Source organism: Melopsittacus undulatus, chromosome 5, assembly GCF_012275295.1.
Source record: "Melopsittacus undulatus isolate bMelUnd1 chromosome 5, bMelUnd1.mat.Z, whole genome shotgun sequence".
In the NCBI taxonomy this organism is placed as follows: domain Eukaryota; kingdom Metazoa; phylum Chordata; class Aves; order Psittaciformes; family Psittaculidae; genus Melopsittacus; species Melopsittacus undulatus.
The window spans coordinates 14,774,108-14,792,938 of NC_047531.1; the positions used below are offsets into that span (position 1 = coordinate 14,774,108).

Genomic DNA, 18,831 nt, shown 5'->3' on the forward strand with positions numbered 1-18,831 from the left:
AGAAAGAACCTCTTATCAGAACATTAAGAGAGCATGGACCAAGCTGCCTGAAGTTTCCACTATATCCACACTCTCTATATCAGAAAATCTGTTGGTGCTTTGGTAACTGCATGTGGAATGGGAGGGAAAAGACTTTCTTCTTTCTCCTTACAAAAAATATAATACCATTCCTTGCAAATCTTGTAGATAGGATTTGTTGAAGCATGCGCAGACACTTACAGAAGTGATTCATTTATTTAATGTATTTTCATCTGCAGTTTAATTAATCTAATTAATTGTACATATACATTACAATATGTCTTTCAGCTACTGTAAATACCTTCCATTCATTGATTTGTTTTTCTGTGCATGACCTACGGTAATGTGAACACATTATTGTGGTACAATTCAGCAACCAAAGTGGTTGAAAGCAGCATTGCTGAGCACAGTTAGGGATTCATGACTCAGACGCCATAAGTGCAAGGTATGACTTTTGCATGAGTCTGATCTAACCAATAATATGAAAACAATCTGGTGAGAAACAGGTGGATAGTCTTTCAACATTATGAAGCTGAACTGGGAGCACTGCCCAGGGCTGTGCTAGTGACTTCCTGACCCTGATGCATGGCTAAGCCTCTTTGTTGACTGTTCTCATATCTTACCTTCTGACACTATCAGCTATGTTTGGGTAAAAGTGAAGCATCCCCACACAAGAGATATCCAGCCAATGCAAGTCATCACCTCAGAATCTCTAGTATAGAAAATTACATTAATTTATACCAGCAGGGGATCTGTGACTGTGATTTCAGAAGTGTCCTCTATTAGCTTTAGAAACTGATGATGGACAGAAGTTTATAGATTTTTTTAAAAGAAAGGAAGGATGTGTTTAGTTTGTGTTGATTACACACCTCACCCCTTCTCAGATATCATGTTTGATAGTCCTTTTTTCTATGCTATTTTAACACTTGAGTTTTGAATAAAATGCTTTCTCAGAGGCTATGTAATAATTCTGGTTTGACTTACTATGTGGAAGTACAGGACTTGAACTCAGCTAACCAGTGCTGAAGCACACAGCAGCTCTGCAGTGTCATCATCATTAACAGTGCCAGTCACAGCATTCAGGAACACTTTTTTTCTGATCACCATTACAGACTCCAGTGGAACACTGTGTAGCAAAATGAATGGGGTAAGTGACATTACAGAACAGAATGCTTGCCTTGAGAGAGGAACCTGAAAATTACTAAGAGGCAGGGGAAGGATGGCTTCTTCCAGCTGAGCTGCATCCAACAGTTTTATGCACCTGGTATCAAGTCTAGACAGCCTCATGTCTGAGATGCACATGACTACATGAGTTATGCAAACCTACTCTATCCCAAGCTCTTCCACAGTTTTTCCAGCTTGTATGGATATGTGTGGAATGCTGCTTTGGCTGACAGGGGGAACTGCCAGGCTGGCAGGCTGGCAGGTATTGCTCCCATCTCTTTCTGTGCTGTTCTCTCACTGGAGATTATTAGGCCATGGCTGGGGCCTAATGAAGGGAGTGATTATGGTCCATTATTTTTCATATACTTTCTGTCATGAAGCTATATAATGACTAAGTGGATTTATGCACATTGCCTCCCCTTCAGTGTCTTTTAAGCCTGGAGGCTGATTTTAGTGGTCAGATACATGAGCAGAGAGGTCTCAGAGGCAGGTGAGGTTCCTATAAATTTTGTGAATGTAGGCGTTGGCTGCTTGTCCCGACAGATTACCTTTTTCCCTTGCTGTTATTTCAGGCTGGCCACCACTTGCTAGGGACCCTGGTCCATACCTTAGGTGATTCAGCTGCTGGTCAGAGCTGGCTATGGCTTGGAGTCTTAATCCCTTCCCAGTCTGAACCCTCTGTGACAAGGCTTGGCTGCGCTCAGCTGTGCTGCTGAACAGTACACGGGATGCGTCACTGTGGTTTTTCTATCTAGGGGCAGAATGACAAGTAGCAAGCACAACACTGTGTTAGGCCCAAAGACCATGCTGATTCTTTGACAGACTACACACATCATTCATCATACACACACCTGTTCATCAGTTCAATATCAAATGGATCAACAGCCACGCTGCAGTGCTCATAGAAATATTTGCATGACTATTCTTAGTGTGTAGGGATATATGTCAACTCAGACGTTTTTCTAGAGCTGAGATAAAGAAGTATTTCCATTTTTTGCCAGCTTTAAGGTTAGGTTAGAGATGAACCATGAATGGACTGTATGTTGTAAGATTAAAGAGATTATTTGGGCAATAGCATTTTTTATTTCTATGAATATATTGAGGCGGGATCTAAAAATAATAGGATAAAATAGGATAACTGTCACTGACAAATTTCAGAGAACATTTAGGCTGTGCTCAGGAAAAACATTAAGTGTCAGTGTTAGAAATATTTGGTTTTGCTGATAGGACTGCTTCACATGAAGACATTAGGTTTCCTACTTATTTATTGTTCAAATTTTAAATTAAGACAGAATCATAGAATAGTCAGGGTTGGAAGGGACCTTAAGATCATCAAGTTCCAACCCCCTGCCATGGGCAGGGACACCTCACACTAAACCATGTCACCCAAGGCTCTGTCCAACCTGGCCTTGAACACTGCCAGTGATGGAGCATTCACAACCTCCCTGGGCAACCCATTCCAGTGCCTCACCACCCTCACAGTAAATAATTTCTTCCTTATACCCAATCAAAACTTCCCCTGTTTAAGTTTTAACCTGTTACCCCTTGTCCCATCACTACAGTCCCTAATGAACAGTCCTCCCCAGCATCCCTGTAGGCCCCCTTCAGATACTGGAAGGCTGCTATGAGGTCTCCATGCAGCCTTCTCTTCTCCAGGCTGAACAGCCCCAACTTTCTCAGCCTATCTTTCATATGGGAGGTGCTCCAGTCCCCGGATCATCCTCGTGGCCCTCCTCTGGACTTGTTCTAACAGTTCCATGTTCTTTTTATGTTGAGGACACCAGAACTGCACACAATACTGTAAGTGAGGTCTCACAAGAGCAGAGTAGAGGGGCAGGATCACCTCCTTCAACGTGCTGGTCATGCTTCTTTTGCTGCAGCCCAGGATACAGTTGGCTTTCTGGGCTGTGAGCGCACACTGAAGTTGGCTCATGTTCATTTTCTCATCGACCAACACCCCCAAGTCCTTCTGTACAGAGCTGCTCTGAATCCCTTCTCTGCCCAACCTGTTGCTGTGCCTGGGATCGCTTCAACTCAGATGTTGGACCTTGCATTCGTCATGGTTAATCTCCATTGAGGTTGGCATCAGCCCACCTCACAAGTGTGTCAAGGTCCCTCTGGATGGCATTCCTTCCCTCCAGCGTGTCAATCGAACCACACAGCTTAATGTCATCAGCAAACTTGCTGAAATCCCACTGTCCATGTCATCGACAAAAATGTTGGACAAGACCGGTCCCAACACCGATCCCTGAGGGACACCACTAGTTACTGGTCTCCAGCTGGACATTGAGCTGTTGACCACAACTCCTTGCGTGTGGCCATCCAGCCAGTTCTTTATCCACCAAGTGGTCCACCTATCAAATTGATGTTTCTCCAATTTAGAGACAAAGATGTCATGTGGGACAGTGTTGAATGCTCTGCACAAGTCCAGGTAGATGATGTCAACTGCTCCACCCCTGTCCATCATTTCTGTAGCCTCATTATAGAAGGCCACCAAATTGGTCAGGCAGGATTTCCCCCTAGTGAAGCCATGTTGGCTGTCACCAAGCACCTCCTTGTTTTCCATGTGCCCTAGCATGCCTTCCAAGAGAATCTGCTCCCAGATTTTGCCAGGCACAGAGGTGAGACTGACTGGTCTGTAATTCCCTGGGTCATCCATTTTCCCCTTCTTGAAAATGGGGGTTATATAACGCTTTTTCCAGTCATGAAATAATATTGACAAATACAGTATAATTACTCTGGATTGATTTAAAGCTTTGTAAAGAAAATATAAATTGGTTAAAGTATACTGCTGAATGATAATTACTTTGAATGTATAAAATTGAGGCAATGGATTCAATGTATAAAGTCTGAGATGGACAGTGAACACTGGATTTGCAAGCCGCTAGTATGAATATATGTTGTACTGTTGAGCTTCAGGTCTTATGATCTAGAAAGTGGACATACTCTTGGATATTCCTGTGTAAACTCAGATGTTACCTGTTCACTGTAACTAATTTGATACCTAGAACCTAGTGTCATGGTCCCATTTTGCCAGTTTGTTGGATATTAACTATAAAATGTTCTCATTTTTATGTAGAACAAAGAGAAGCAATTTCAAGTTTTATACTTGCAAGGATGCAGAGAGAGGTCTGTCTCTGGAAAAAGATAGGTCATCTGTTAAGAAACATGACAGATCGAGTTCTGCAGATACTGTCAGAACAGCACTATGATGGCACAGTAGGAGGAACTGCATGAATGCAGCCCTATGATGCAACCACAAATGTAAATTTACTACTGCACTGCCTGTATCATGGTTGTATGAAAGAATGAATGTTTTATTGAAATGTCACCTACAGAACTAGTCAACCTAATTTTAGCAAATGGCAATATCTTTTTCTTCATTTGACTAGGATTTGTGTATAGTGAGGCAATGTTTGAGTAATAGTGTTTAGAGAAAAGGGTAAAAAACTGAACAGGAATAGGATGTCACACTGTACTACATAAGACACTGTGCTGGCAGGAGAAAACACATGGTATCTCATCCCAGCTACCTAGATTGTTTAGTGCTGGTTTTGCTTTGTTTTTTGGTTGACTACATGATGTTAGATTATGGAGCTGGGACTGGGACCTCAGTCATGATTTGTCCACATCCCATGCTCCTGTGTCGTTGCTTTTATGTTTTTACACATAAGAGTGTCCAGGATAAAAAGAGCATCCTTTCTGGGATTGAACCTCCTGGCACACCAGGAAATTATTTTTTGGAGGTGGGAGACTGGGCTTGAATTCCAGATCTTCCATTTTGTGTGACTTAATTACTAGGTGATTATGGAAAAGGTAGGCTTACATTTGTGCATTCCCTGGGCTCAGCACTGCTGCTGATGTACCTAACCTGGACACACCCCTCAGACCAGACTCTTCCAGGAACATTGTTAGGAGCAGGACATTTAGGTTATGCTCTGTCTCACATCTGGAGCACAGAGATTCTGCACAGAGACTCTTGGGCAGTTCTGCACATGGCAAGCTTGCAACCTCAGGTCCAAAGTGTAAATGTCAGCTGAAAAGTGAACACTGCCAAGTCTTGCTGTTGCTGCAGTGAGTGGTTTCTGGGTCCCTTTTTGGAGGGTTTATGTCCTAAATCCTGTTCAAAGTCTTGTTTTTAGATACTTAAATCACCTCTTAAGCTCTTGCAGTTCCTCACTGCAGAATATTATTAAGCCTCAATGAACTTACTCACTCTCCATTATTAAAATAAAAAGTGGAAATAAAGAATCTAAATAATATTAATCTGGTTTTTGTAATATGGGGTATGTACCTGGACATAAAAGCACTCTTTTGATGGGTGAACACAGCAGTCCCTCATAGTACAGGATAGTAGCAGTAGCCAGGTAAAATATACCTGTTGTGTAATTCTGGGCTGCATTGTAAATGTGGTATCAATGTAATGCTTCAAAAGCTAACAGAACATTTAGTTGATATACTGTATCTCTCTATTATGTATAATATCTCCTCATAAATATGCATGCATAACAAAACTGGCAATTTGAGGAATTTATGTAAAACTCATGAATTCTGTTTGATATCATGGGTCCTCAAGATAGATCTGTTTCAACCTGCATGCTCTGTATTGAAAAGATAGAAGGTTTTTTCTTTCTTTTTTTTCCTTTTCCCTAACCTTTTCAGTGCATTCAAATTTCAAAGGATCTGCCACAAGGCCAACCATGGAGCATAATGGAATGCTGACAACCTGCAATCAAATGGAAGAACTTCAGACAAAAAGACCTGGCAATTGCTCAGGATGATTTATTTGCCCAAGTGGGTTAGTTACCAAACCACAGATCACATCTTGGGAAAACTTAGTGATGCTGAAAGAAAAGTGGAGGGTAAAAAAGGGAAGGTGACTTACTGGCCATTCTGAAGTAAGAAGAAATTAGAAGAAAAAACTTGCTGCAGGAATGTGGGAAGTTATTTTCTGCTGTCAGAGGCAGACAGGGGCAACTGAGAACATGGAAACTGAAGGCTAGATTTAAATGCACTTTTGACCAATTTAGACAAACCTAGTTAGATAATGAATGGAGCTACACTGAGATGTTGGAGAGAGCTAAAGTTATAGTGTTAATTACAAAACTTTCAGACTTCTGCTTCACTTGTCAGTCTCAAAATACAAGTTTGAACCTACTTAAGCAAAACTGTTTTAACGTGAGTGTCCTGGGTTCAGCAGTAGCAGTCATTTTTCTCCTTCTTGGTAGCTGGTGCAGTGCTGTGTTTTGACTTTCGGGCTGGGAACGGTTGCTGATAGCACCTATATTTGTAGTTACTGCTCAAATGTTTGGTTTGTCCAAGGCCTTTTCTGAGCTCATGCTCTGCCAGAGAAGGAGGGAGGCCGGGAGGAAGGAGAGACAGGACACCTGACCCAGGCTAGCCAAAGAGGTATTCCATACCATAGCACATCATGCCCAGGATGTAACCCGGAGAGACCCGGGAAGGGCGGGAGCTCTGGGGGGATGGAGGAGACATGGGTCGGTGCTCAGTCGAGCAGGGTGGAGTGAGCTATGGGTCAGTGGCTGGTGAGGTGTTGTATTCTCTTCACTTGTTATTGGCTTTATCATTATTATTTGTAGTAGTAGTAGCAGTAGTGATTTTGTTATACCTTAGCTATTAAACCGTTCTTATCTCAATCTGTGGGGGCTACATTGTTTGGATTCTCCTTCCTAACTCTCTGAAAGTTGGGGGAGCGAGGGGGGGAGTGAGTGAAAGAGCTGTGCGGGTTTGGTTTTAAACCACAACAGTGAGGTAGGTTTTCAGCCCTTAAACCCTTTAACTTTTACTTAAAAATCTGCTAAATTTGGAATATGGATATTCAAATATAGCTCCTAATGAACAGATACAGTAAGATACTTTTCAAACAAAAAAATAATGCCAAATGCTTCTTTTTAACGTGAAAAACGTACATGTTAAAGTATGACTAGAGGTTTCTGAAACTGAAAAATACAAGAAAGAATAAGAGGATAAATAATTACTAGTACTAAGAATATGCTGAGATGTTAAAATTGGGCTTCCAAGTGCTAAAACAAAGAAAGAGGTACAAGTCTAGTAGAATTTTACTCAGCATTATGGTTAAAGGCTTAGGTATACTGTAATGTGAATAAAACTGGATTATATAGCAGTTTCAGGAAAGGATTTCCAGTGTCTCTACCAGGGGATGGTGAAAGATTTGTTCAGCTCTGTTCAGTGCGAGCTTCCTAGAAGGAATTTTTTGAACCAATGTAGTTTATGGGCTTCTGTTATTTCTGTAGTAAGTTTACAGAAAGATGTATACTTACAAAACTCTTTATAAATGTCCCAGTTCCATGTAAGGTGCATATATTTCAGTCTTTGTAATAAGACCAGGAATGGCTACTGTAAGCAGGTGGCAAGGATCAACTGGTTCAGAAATGAAAAAAACAATCTTTCACTCATGAAGTTTACTTCCTTAGCATTTATTTCTTGTGAAAACAGAATGCAGCTTTTGCAAACACAGGACAAAAGTAAAGTGGGTTTTCAACACCAGATCATGAAAAACCGAAAGCCCAGTCCTGTAAGAGAACACAGAATTCTTACCAAGAAAATGGCTCAGCTACTACTGCATGAAAGAGAATGTATTTAAGGTATATCTGTTAGTGCCTCTTCACTCTGTTTCTATGACATTTGCTTCCCAAGGCTTGTATTTTGCACTAAATCAGGCAATTTTTATTGTCCTGAGTTAAGATGGTTGGCATTATGATATATTAAGGCATCAGTCTGACAACAATTATGTACAGCCAATTTCACATTATTTTGGTAGTGTGCATAAGATGAACACGTGCTCTACATCCACTATTGGAAGGTCAGTATTCCTTTTAAAAGGGATTTTAATTCTTAATTCCTATTAAGTCTATTGGGAGTTATGCAGAGAAACCTCTGGCAAAATTTATGAAAGTTCAGATTTTGAGTAATTTACATTTCTACCTACAGCTATAATATTTTCCTTGCTAGCCCTTCTGAAATTGAGAGCATGTCATCCTTTTTTTTTACTGGAATTTCATTTTTACTTCTGGATAGGGAAAGAAAATTCACAAAGTCCGCCTTATTTAGTACAGAGAACCTCCTGTAGACTTGGTGAAGGGAGTTCTTAAGGAAGAGTTTGACATAGACACAAAGTAGATTGCTCGTTACTGAAATGATAATAGCAAGGTAGAAAGGTAAGCTGAGGTACATCAGATGTACAGCACACATATATTTAAAGTGTGTGAAGAGGCACTTCATATAATGTCCTTGAGAGTAGGCTGTTTTGTGGATTTCCTTTTGCCTTGGTTGATAAGTCTTGGGGGATAAGAGAAACAATGGAGTCTAAATTGAATATACAAGTTCTGAAGTGTATTTGTGGAATAAAAGTAGGGGGAATATTTTTTTCTAATATTTATTAAGATGTAGGTCAAATAATTTACTAGTAGCGGGCTGAGAGAAAAAAAAGCATCTATTTTAAGAACCAATTTAGATTTTCACATAAATGGAAATCAAGAATAATTCTACTGCATTACACAGAAGTATAAGGGCTGGTGCAAGGTCAGAGTGAAACCTCCTGTTATTTCTGTTCAAAATGAATTTAAATCAGGATGACTGCAGTGATTTCAGCAACTTCAGGCCGTTTTTTTTAACCAGATGAAAATTTGGCATTCAGTTATCACAGCAAGTAATTCAGGTAATATTTTCCTAGGGAAAGAGATGGGGATGGAGTCTAATGTGGCTGCAGTTCCCCATGAACACCATCTGGTGCAAGGTGCACTACTGGTCAAATGACAGGGACCCCTCTGTCCTATCGACGTAACTATTGCATCCAAACCTGTATTTTGGGTTTGACCTTGTCCTAAACTCCCACTGATGCCAATGGGAACTACATGTGCAACACAGTCTTTTATTCAGGCTGTCAAACCTTAATATTTTCAAAACATTGACTTGGGCAGGCATTGAGATAATTCACATTTGGGGCTTTGCACTGAAGCACTTGAATTCCATTTGGAGTACAGTACCAGCCCCATAAACCCACCTCTAAAAATCCCACCCTGAAAAGAGGATTACTGTACATATGCTACATTTGCTCCCTTTTTTCCATAGCATTTTAATGCCTCAGGGATTGAGTTTCACTAGACGCAGTGGGAGAATCCTAGTACATCTGGTTTCCCTGTGGTCTTACATGATGACTGAACAGCCTCACAGCTTTTGCAGTCAGGTTCCCTATAGGTTCACACTGTGATTAGATTTGTTCACCACAAATATATCCTTGTTTGCTGTAAAGATATGAGTGAACTGAGCTGCTGTTTATGCATCCCATTTGCAACTAGAATTTCATAGAATCATACAGTAAATTAGGTTGGAAAGGACCTCTGGAAGTCACCTTGTACATTTCCTGGCTTGGTCTCTTCCCAGAGATGATTTCTTTTTTCCCCTTTTGTGGATGGACAATTTACAAATGCCCTTTCAGCTGACAGAGTGACCTCTGCTTTCCTACTTCTCTCAAATGCATGGACTCGCCCCAGCCCACACACATTCCATATTGTAAAAGATTATATACAAGGTTTATAAAAAAAAAAGTGTAATATAAAACACTAAACTTTGAAATGTGGCATGGAAAAAGGTTGAAGAAGTATAAGCCACACAGCTAATCCTGAACGTCTAAACAAACATCTGATCACCTGTCTGACTTCTGTCACAGCAGGAGATGGTTCTATGGAGCAAGAGGGTAACAAGTGGCCTGAGCATATATTTGGTACCTAGTGAGAGTCAGCTGTCACTTCCCAGACAGGATTTGAGTTTATCCATCTCCCTTTGCATCAGGACAGCCTGCTGCCATAACCCTGACATGGGAGATGGTCTTGGCAAAGTTGCATGGGCTTCAAAGGACACAGTTTGGCCACCCCTTTATGAGAGTTGGATTTCATTCTAGGACAATAAATTTTTTTTTGAGCTGACTTCACTGAGATTTTTACCAGGGCCATAATTATTACTAGATAACACTGACCTGTTTTTGGAAAAGCACTTCCTGCATATTTTTAACATAGAATAGTTTCTTTTCTGGGATTTATGTTTTCTTTCTGCAAATACAAGAGAATGAAAAACAAGACTATGTGGTGTTTATTGCTGAATACAGGTTTCTTATTGGCAAATGCTCCGGATACACAATCACTATCTTTCATTTTTATGAAGAGATAAAAAGAGACTTAGGTAAGGCCCATTGCAATATTACTTTTGATGAAAAAGGACTTTTTGGGTTTTTTTTGTAGATACAGACTCTAGACACCATAGATGCTATGCTGCCTCCAAATCTCAGATAGACAGACTTTTGGAAGCTGACCACAAATAGCCTTTCTGAAAAGGTTAGACTTTAAAAGGCATAATCATTCCTTGCTAATCATGCAGACACTGAAATAAAGACATACTATTGAGGAAAAAACCGAGTCAGCATGGCTTCTGCTGACCCTCCAGATCATCTGCATAGATACAAATAAAGTTTAAAACTGCTACCATGTTACTTATCAACACTCATATTTGTTAGGTTAAAGTCTGAGAAACAAGTTCAGGTATTGACTGTCATTTCCATAGCCACCTGAGCTCAGAAAAATGTTGGCAGAAAATGCCCTTGAACAGTTCTAGAATTAATTAAAGACATTCTCATTTCACAGGTGGTTCATGCAATGGAAAGGGAATGTATTTTAATAAAAGTGACAATTTTCTTCATTTTAATTGTGCCAAGATTAAAACTGGTAATGTTTAAGGACTGCTGCTTTTTTGTGAGCGGGTAGAGAAGGGATGTGAAGTTGGATTACTTAGTATCATCACAGCGTGTGCAAATAGCTGCACAGGGCAGAACAGAAGAAAAGACAGACCCTTCTCTAGTAAGTTTTATAGAACTGTGTCATACTGCAGCATTTTGACTCCATTCAAAAAGAGAAGGTGATTTTCATGTTTTTTTATACTTGCAAAGTGAAGAGTAGCAGTACGAAGATGTGTGCAAACATTTTAGTGCCTTGAACGAATGGCAGGTGGGAAAGCTGATAGTAGTGCTGGTTCCAGTTGAAATTTCTGAGGCAAAGACTAGTGGGTAGGAATACAAACAATAAAACCAACAGGAAAGCTCAAGCAGAACACAAAACTTTAGCCCAAGACAGCAGCAAGCTCTAGTTTTATACAGTAGCATGTCTGGGGATACAAGTCATTCTTCCCTGCCTCTAGTGGTTGCAACTCCTGGGTCTGCTGGATACCACACCACCTTCAGGCCTTCACTTCTTATACAGGTCTCTTTCCTCATGAAAATCTCTGTTCTGCTCTAATGAGACGAATGATTCAGAAACAAAAGGCTATGCTGTCTAGTGTGCCTGCACCTTAATGTGACAGAGCCTTCCACATATATTCAGATTTCATTACAGACAAATGCAGCTGACAAGACCAGTACAACATCTGGAAAGGTTTTGAATATTTATATAATTTTATTGTTCTTTTAATTTTACTTAAAAGTAGATGTGCTTTTATGGTATTTACCATACCATAGGTTGGTATGTAAATTCCAGCTTGCCTGCTGGAAAGCTTGCTTTCTGAATATTGGAAATGTAATATTTAGGTGCTACTCTGTATTCATGTGAACTGAAAATCTTCGTAGTTTCAAAACTACTTACATTCTTTAACAATTTAAGGCTTATTAGTGTGGTCAGTATCTAATGTATTAACAACTTGTTCCTTGCAAGTTCTGATTTCAGCAGGAATTAAGTGTTTTGGGTCATGTGCATCTTCAGAGAAGGGCCACAAGCATGATCCAAGGGTTGGGAAGCCTGCCATGTGAGGAAAGACTAAGAGAGCTGGGTCTGTTCAGACTGGGGAAAAGAAGGCTCAGGGAGACCTTATCACCATGCTCCAGTATTTGAAGGGTTGCTACAAAGAAGGCAGAGAGTCCCTTTTTACAAGGAGTCACATGGAAAAGACAAGGGGTAATGGGTACAAGTTACTCCCAGGGAGATTCCAGTTGGACACAAGAGGAAGTATTTTCACAACAAGAACAATCAGCCATTGGAATAATATCCCCAGGGAAGTGGTGGATTCTCTGATGCTGGACGCTTTTAGAATTCAGCTGTTATCTGGTCTAGATCATGTTTTGGCAAGAAAGGTTGGACCAGGTGATCCTTGAGGTCCCTTCCAACTTGGTATTCTATGGTTCTATGTGATGGTCACATCAATCTCACCCAATATGTTTCTGCATTTGTTTCTGAATTAGTGGTCTTAATTCTCTAATCAAGTGAACAATTTGTATTTCTGTTGACTTCAGGTTATTTACTAACAATTTGTTCAAGTGTAAACTGCAAGGACAAACCGACCCAAGCCCTCCTTTCCACCACTCTTAACAACCTCGTCATTGTATCAGTTGAGATCTGCCAAACCTTTCATCAGATGTAAAACTGAATGGAAAGGTTACTTCTGTGATATAATAATTAAACCACTTACCATGGTAACAGAGCTATGACGAATCATCCATTTAGTCATGTTTTATGTTATTACAAATGGTAAACCCAGCTCCCTACTCCCTTCTCACAAAGCCTATGTAAACAGCTTCATGGGAAGAGGAATCAAGGCTTCAGGCTTTATCTAGTCCATACACAGGAATCTCTAAGCTGGTCCAGGGGCAGCCCTCATGGGCAGGGACATGGTGGCCAAGAACCATAAGCACCCTCCAGAAATCTCAGTGAGCATCCTGGAGATATGACCTACTTCCTGTGAGACCACTGCAACTCAGTGACTCTCCTTCTACTTGTTCCACTCATCAAAGGACACGATAGGGTTGCAAACATTAATACCTGTAAGCATATAAGGGTTCTCAGATAGAAGGTGCAGTAGAACAGCCAAGTTTCACAATAGCGTTAAAGCAGCATCACTGGCAGCAGGATTTATCTGAATGGGAGAAAGGGTTCACAGCAGCTCTTTATCAGTTTTCATACACCCAGGGAAGCAAGTGGGTCAGGGATTGGGTGAAGTGTTTAGAGTTCTGGTCCCATGTACCACTGTACTCAACAGAATGGCAATGCCTAGCTGGTGTGTAGCACCTGAAGGTACACCGTGAAGAGCAAAGGGTTTCTGTCCATTTACAAAGGGAGTGTACACTGACTGTTATGTGTTTGTAGGATGGCTGGATTTGAGCTACACTATTAAAGCACATGGAAATCATAGCAGTCAAAAGCTACTCGTTCATGACTTGCAGCTTTCTTGCACTAATTAGAGGGTAGGTTGTATTTGTTAAGAGGTAGGCACTGTCAGGCTGTCTTGGCTTTCTGCTCTAAAGACAGCCACTAATGGTATTAGTTTAGTGTGCAGTGAACTGCTTTGTGTACTAGCTGAAGTCCCACATGAGCTAGAACTCATTTCATAAAATGCTGGGATAAAACAAGCTCTTTTGAAGCCTAAAAAATATATAAATGTATAATTCAAATAATTATAAAGCACTAGAACATAATTTTTCTTAAAAAAAAAAAAAGAAAATGGTCCTTTATTTCCTTGGATTTCCAGCTAGAAAACTGCCATAAATGGCTTTTCTGGTATAAAGGTAACTACATAATAATAATGTTTAAAAATCACATTCAAAAGGAAAAATAAATACTTAAAGTTTACCTTGCACCAGAGAAACGGGCTGCTTCACAACGCAAGCTGCCAGTTTCAAAGTAAGGGGACCAGCCCCCTTGAAGTGCTCTGAACTAACTGGTATTGAAATGAGATAAACAACTAACAGGACCAAAGTTTGTAAAGTCCAATAGTTTGTAAGGTCACCTAACAAAGGCAAAAGCATATAAGAAAAAAGTATTTAATATAAGTAATTTAAGCAGATTAATTTCTTGTCATCCCAACTCTCCTTTTCGTAAGAATTACTTTATCAAGCTGATGACAAATCATACATGAAAGTTTATTAAGACAAAAGAAAAAACAGGAGTATCCAATTTTACACTCAGCCATTAACAAATGCAAGTCTTTAACAATAAAGCTTCTGTCAGAACCCAGGAAACAACACATTACACAGTGCAAACACCTTTCAATAGAACATAGAGCTTTGGGCAAAGAACACATTTCCACATACCCCTGTCACCTGATGCTAATTACTCTGCTAAAGTTTAGCTCTCCTGCAATGAAACTATCGCACAGGTTTACAAAACTACTGCCACAGATCTTTTCCAATGTAAAGATAAAAGAGTCTGCAAAAAGCTGTTTGTGATAAAATTTATCCTATTGAGAGAGCAGTATTTAATATTCTTCTGAAAAATTGGCAATATTCTCTAACTTTGGAAAATACAAAGTTAATGGTGTGATGGTTTTGTGGGTTGTTGTTTGTTTTTCCCAGGGTAATAGTTTAGCCAAGCTGGAACATGGAAGATCACACTTAATGTGTGCTTGCATCCACCCAGTTGAAAAATCAGATTCAGGGTCATCTACTGTTGCTAGGCAGCTTTCAAAGGTGACACTACTGGCTGAAGCTCTTCTTAGGGCTGTAAATTTCACCTGTACATAGTACTTGTGCACTATGTCCCTTTCTGCCTTTTGGAAGTCACAAAAAGGGCTCAAGAAGAGCTATCTGGCAAGACTTAAATCTCATCAGAGTAACTTTGTGACCATTACTATCCCTGTAACTTCAGAGCAGAAACCTACATTCTTGTGGCTTGCTGGGTGGAGTCCTGTAGTTTTAACCTCACACAATTTCAGGAGCTTTCCTTCTACTTTCTTCCCTTCATCAACCATGAGAGGGGTATAAATTGCAAGACTGAAATCACCAGGGCTTCTGCCTCCTTAGAGGTTGGAAAGCAAAGTCAAACCAGTCACAAATGGCATACAGAAATCTTATGATTTGGATTACATGATCTGCCCACCCACTACAGCCCTGTCTGACAACTCCTCTAGCCATTGTTCTTTGTGCTCTATTGAACAGAGACACAGAAGGAGGAACAATATCAAAATATGTGGCACTGCATCATGTTTAACCTTCTTCCCCAGCTCTGAAAGATAAAAGCCAAGATTTCTAGTAAAAGTGGCAGCGTTCACACCACAAAATCAGAAGGAAATTCTGTGAACTGTGGAAAGCTCACCTTCCTGTGCTCCTTATACTGCTGCTCCTACAGACTGCGCTCAAGCAGAGGCTAGAGCATCCTAACAAGCCAGAGGGACTTGTGGTACACATTCTTGGCTGTGCCATCTCACCTTTGGTACTTAAAGAAAGAAAAGGGTCCTGGATATGCTACTGAGTAGTCTTTCAACCATACACCATACAATCCGACTGAGCATGAATAGAGTAAGACAACTTACATCACCCATTTTGCATCAGGATTTTTTACTTTGGTTTTGGTGCCAATCTTTTGTGGAACATATATGCATCAGTCAGGTAAGCAGCCCAAACACTTAGCTAGCAGCATAAGTTTGTCATGAGGAAGACACTTAAGAACAATGGACCTGTTGACTAAACCCAGGAGTTTAACACAACATTTCCAAAAGAAGTATGTGCACAACTGTCTCGTTATAATTCTAATGGCCCCCTAATGCAGAAGTATTACACATAATTCATCATTAAAATACATTAACTTCTGTTTTGGGGAAAAAATTACAAACACCGAATGAAATAAGCCTTAAACCTCGTGTGCCTAATAGAAATCTGAGTACAAAAAAGTAGAGAAAAACCCCATATCCCTAATCTAATATATGTAGCCTTACATGTACTTTTCTGTGAAATACACATTAAAGAAAACTACTGGCTCCATTCTTAAGTGTATCTGCTTGGTAACCAGAACACAGGCTACAGGAGAGGCATGTTCTAAAATAAGTAAAAAAAATGGTTTAAATGTTCTCTGAAGTCTCATCCCTGTAACAGAAGTGACCTGTTAGGTGTTAACTGTCATTATGAAGAATGTGAGCATGTGCACACAAGTCAAAGCAGTCTGCTCACTAGCTATCTAGTTAGGAGTACTTCCAAAGCTCTCTCGTTCTGACTATAAGATTAATAGCTGCATCCTCCTGATTAACCCTTGAAACCAAAATTGAGGAACTTGTTGATGGTCTCCCACACATGTTCCATTTATAAACATTTACTGTGAACCACTGTTGTTTTTCTTCCCCATTCAGAAAGTTCTTATCCTTCTCTAAGAAAGTATTTAATCACAATTAAACACAAGCAATACAAAACCATCTTACTGTCACAAGGACAGATCCCACAAATCCCTTTTACTGTGTACAGTCTTGATTCTGCTGCCTTGCACAGTAAGAGGGGTTTGCAAAAATACCTACTCCGTGGTTTCTGAAAGTCATCCAGAACCAAAGCTCAGTCTCACATCCCAGATCTCAACCCCAAGCCATGTTTGGAAATTCACTTCATCTGAGCATCTTCTTGAAATCACTGCTGCCCATTCCTTTTCCTTGCGTACAAGCCAAGGCAGGCACAGAATCCAATGACACTGATGGCAAGGCCTAGCAGGAAGGCGATGGTATCTCCTGCATCCAGGGCTTCAGCTACTGGCAGCATCAGCAGCAGTGAAATGAGGGCCAGGAAAAGTTTTGAGGTGTTCTTGGTAGAAGGCATACTGACAGCCAGCTGACCCCAAGGGGAAGTTTAAGGAGAAAAGCGGTGGAAAGCTTGGAAGTAGGTACTTCAGCGTTATCTACAAAGGAAAGCAAAAGGAACATGATAGGATTTCCCTTTCCTTCCTCCCTGGAATTGTCTTGCTGAAAGCCAACCAATGTGACTGATGTATTACAAATACCTTTGTGGGACTCAGGAAATTAAGGTTTTATCTTCACAATTACAAAAGTAAATGACTTACTGTCATAAGAAAGCCACGGTGGGATTGCTATCTTATTATGCAGCTCGGTGGAAACTTCTTTTGGAGCCCTACCACGAGTTAAAATCACACCATGCTCTCCTGCTTGCAGCCCAGTGCCTGCTAACTTCACGTTGCGCTACGTGGGCCTTCTCTACGTGCTGTCCAGGGATGGGTGGCTGCTGCACACCACTTACCCACGCCTTATAGAGCGGGACATCCCCGTGAGCACAGGGGGGGATCTGAATATCACCGACAGCCCCTCCCCGGGTGCGCGTCTCTGAGCACACCTCACCGCGGGACAAATATTACCCTTCCTGTTTCCTCCAACTTCGCCATGCCGCCGGGACCCACCCGCTCTGCAGCCGCTTTTCCCACAGAACCCCCGTCGAGATGTTCCGCGGTGGCCGAGGCCGCCTGGGCCACCCGGAACAAGCGGCTCCTCCACCAGCCCCCATCGGGGGCTGGTGGAGGAGCCGCTTGTTCTCACCCCATCCGGCCGGCCCACACGGCGCCCTCAGTCACCTCCTGCCGCCGGCTCCGCTCTGGGTGAACCGTCCCGCTCCGCGCCTCCCGCACGGAAACCTCAGCCGCCGAGGGCGCCGGACCGCGCCGCCTCACCACGCTCCCGCTGCCCGCCAGCGGCCATGACAGGAAGAGGCGGTGGCGCGGCTGGGGGCGGGCATGACCCGGCCGGGCCTCCTCCCGCTCCGGGCACGCAGCGCTGCTGAGGAGCCTCAGCCCTGTAGCCGGGGCCCGGCACGGTGCTCGTGTGCGGCTGGGGGCACAGCCATGGCTCCGGGAGCGCTGCCCGCCCGGCCGGCCTGGTCCCGGGGGGGTGGTGCCGCCTACGGGCACCATCGGTCGGCCCCGAGTCCCGGCGGCGTCGTGGTGAACCCCAGCCTAAGGAGCGTGTCGGCAGGCAGAGGGCCTGTACCTGCGCACTGCGGCTTAGCTGGAGGCAAACCATGGCGGCTTGGGCTGGTTGGCCCTAGAGATTTCACTGAAACAAATAGCACAAGTTACCTTTAGTTGGATTACAGGTGTTATAAAAATTCCGTTTTAGTCATGATCTAATCCAATTAATTTTAATTCCAATGGATTAATATCGAGAGGCAATAAGCAAGCAGCGCTGGGTGTGCCTGGGAGTCTCCGCTCCACCAAGGACGCACACCGGGATCTTTGGAGTACAGTCTCAGTCTTGGGTTTTAGCCAATCCTGTTGTCTTCTTTACCCGAATGTCGACGTGGCCCCTTTCCTTTGTTCTTTCCTTGTTTGCTGGGGTGTTTCTCCGGTGAAGACGTTGCTGAATTTTCTTAGTAATGTATTAACAGAAAAACGCTTACAAGCTTAACCGTAGTCTTAACATTTTGTTCTATACCTTATATGGTTGTTTGCCTAGTACCCAAGTTTGCAACATCCTGTAACAAAATGTATCTCTTGGTTATCTAACCTCCTTAAGCCAGTCAAACCGTTAAACGGAAGCCCCCTTTGGAAAACAAAGCAATTGATTAGGAGAGATTATCCCCTTTGTTTCTCCTTATTGACAGGAGCCCTTACGGTAATCACGGTCACAAAGGAGGGCTGGTTTCACACAAAGTGCAATTGCGACAAGGACGCCTAAATTCCTGACACGAATCATTCGTGTATATTTCACACAGACAATACCTGCTTCGTTTCACATCTAGGCTGTCCCACAGTTGTGATAAGGAGTACTCATCTGAGCCATTATAACCAGTTTCTGCGCTGAGGAAAGCAGTTACGGGGTGGGTGGAAAGCAGTCTGGTGCCTTGTAGAACAGAAGTCTAAGACCCAGAGAAGCGTT

The 18,831-nt window shown here is 41.9% G+C and overlaps 1 protein-coding gene across 1 annotated transcript; it reads right to left on the minus strand.

Moving 5' to 3' along the window:
• Positions 1–14,092: 14,092 nt before the first annotated feature.
• On the minus strand, positions 14,093–17,664 carry SMIM30 (small integral membrane protein 30). The gene is made up of 2 exons (XM_034063347.1): positions 17,532–17,664; positions 14,093–16,847 (listed from the first exon to the last, which is right to left on the minus strand). Exon 2 carries the CDS (start codon positions 16,766–16,768, stop codon positions 16,583–16,585), a length of 186 nt encoding a protein of 61 aa, XP_033919238.1. The 5' UTR covers positions 16,769–16,847; positions 17,532–17,664; the 3' UTR covers positions 14,093–16,582.
• Between the last annotated feature and the right edge of the window lie 1,167 nt (positions 17,665–18,831).

What these genes read in the sequence shown, in the direction of transcription:
- SMIM30 (XM_034063347.1), bottom strand. Translation starts at nt 16,768, where the DNA reads ATGCCTTCTACCAAGAACACCTCAAAACTTTTCCTGGCCCTCATTTCA.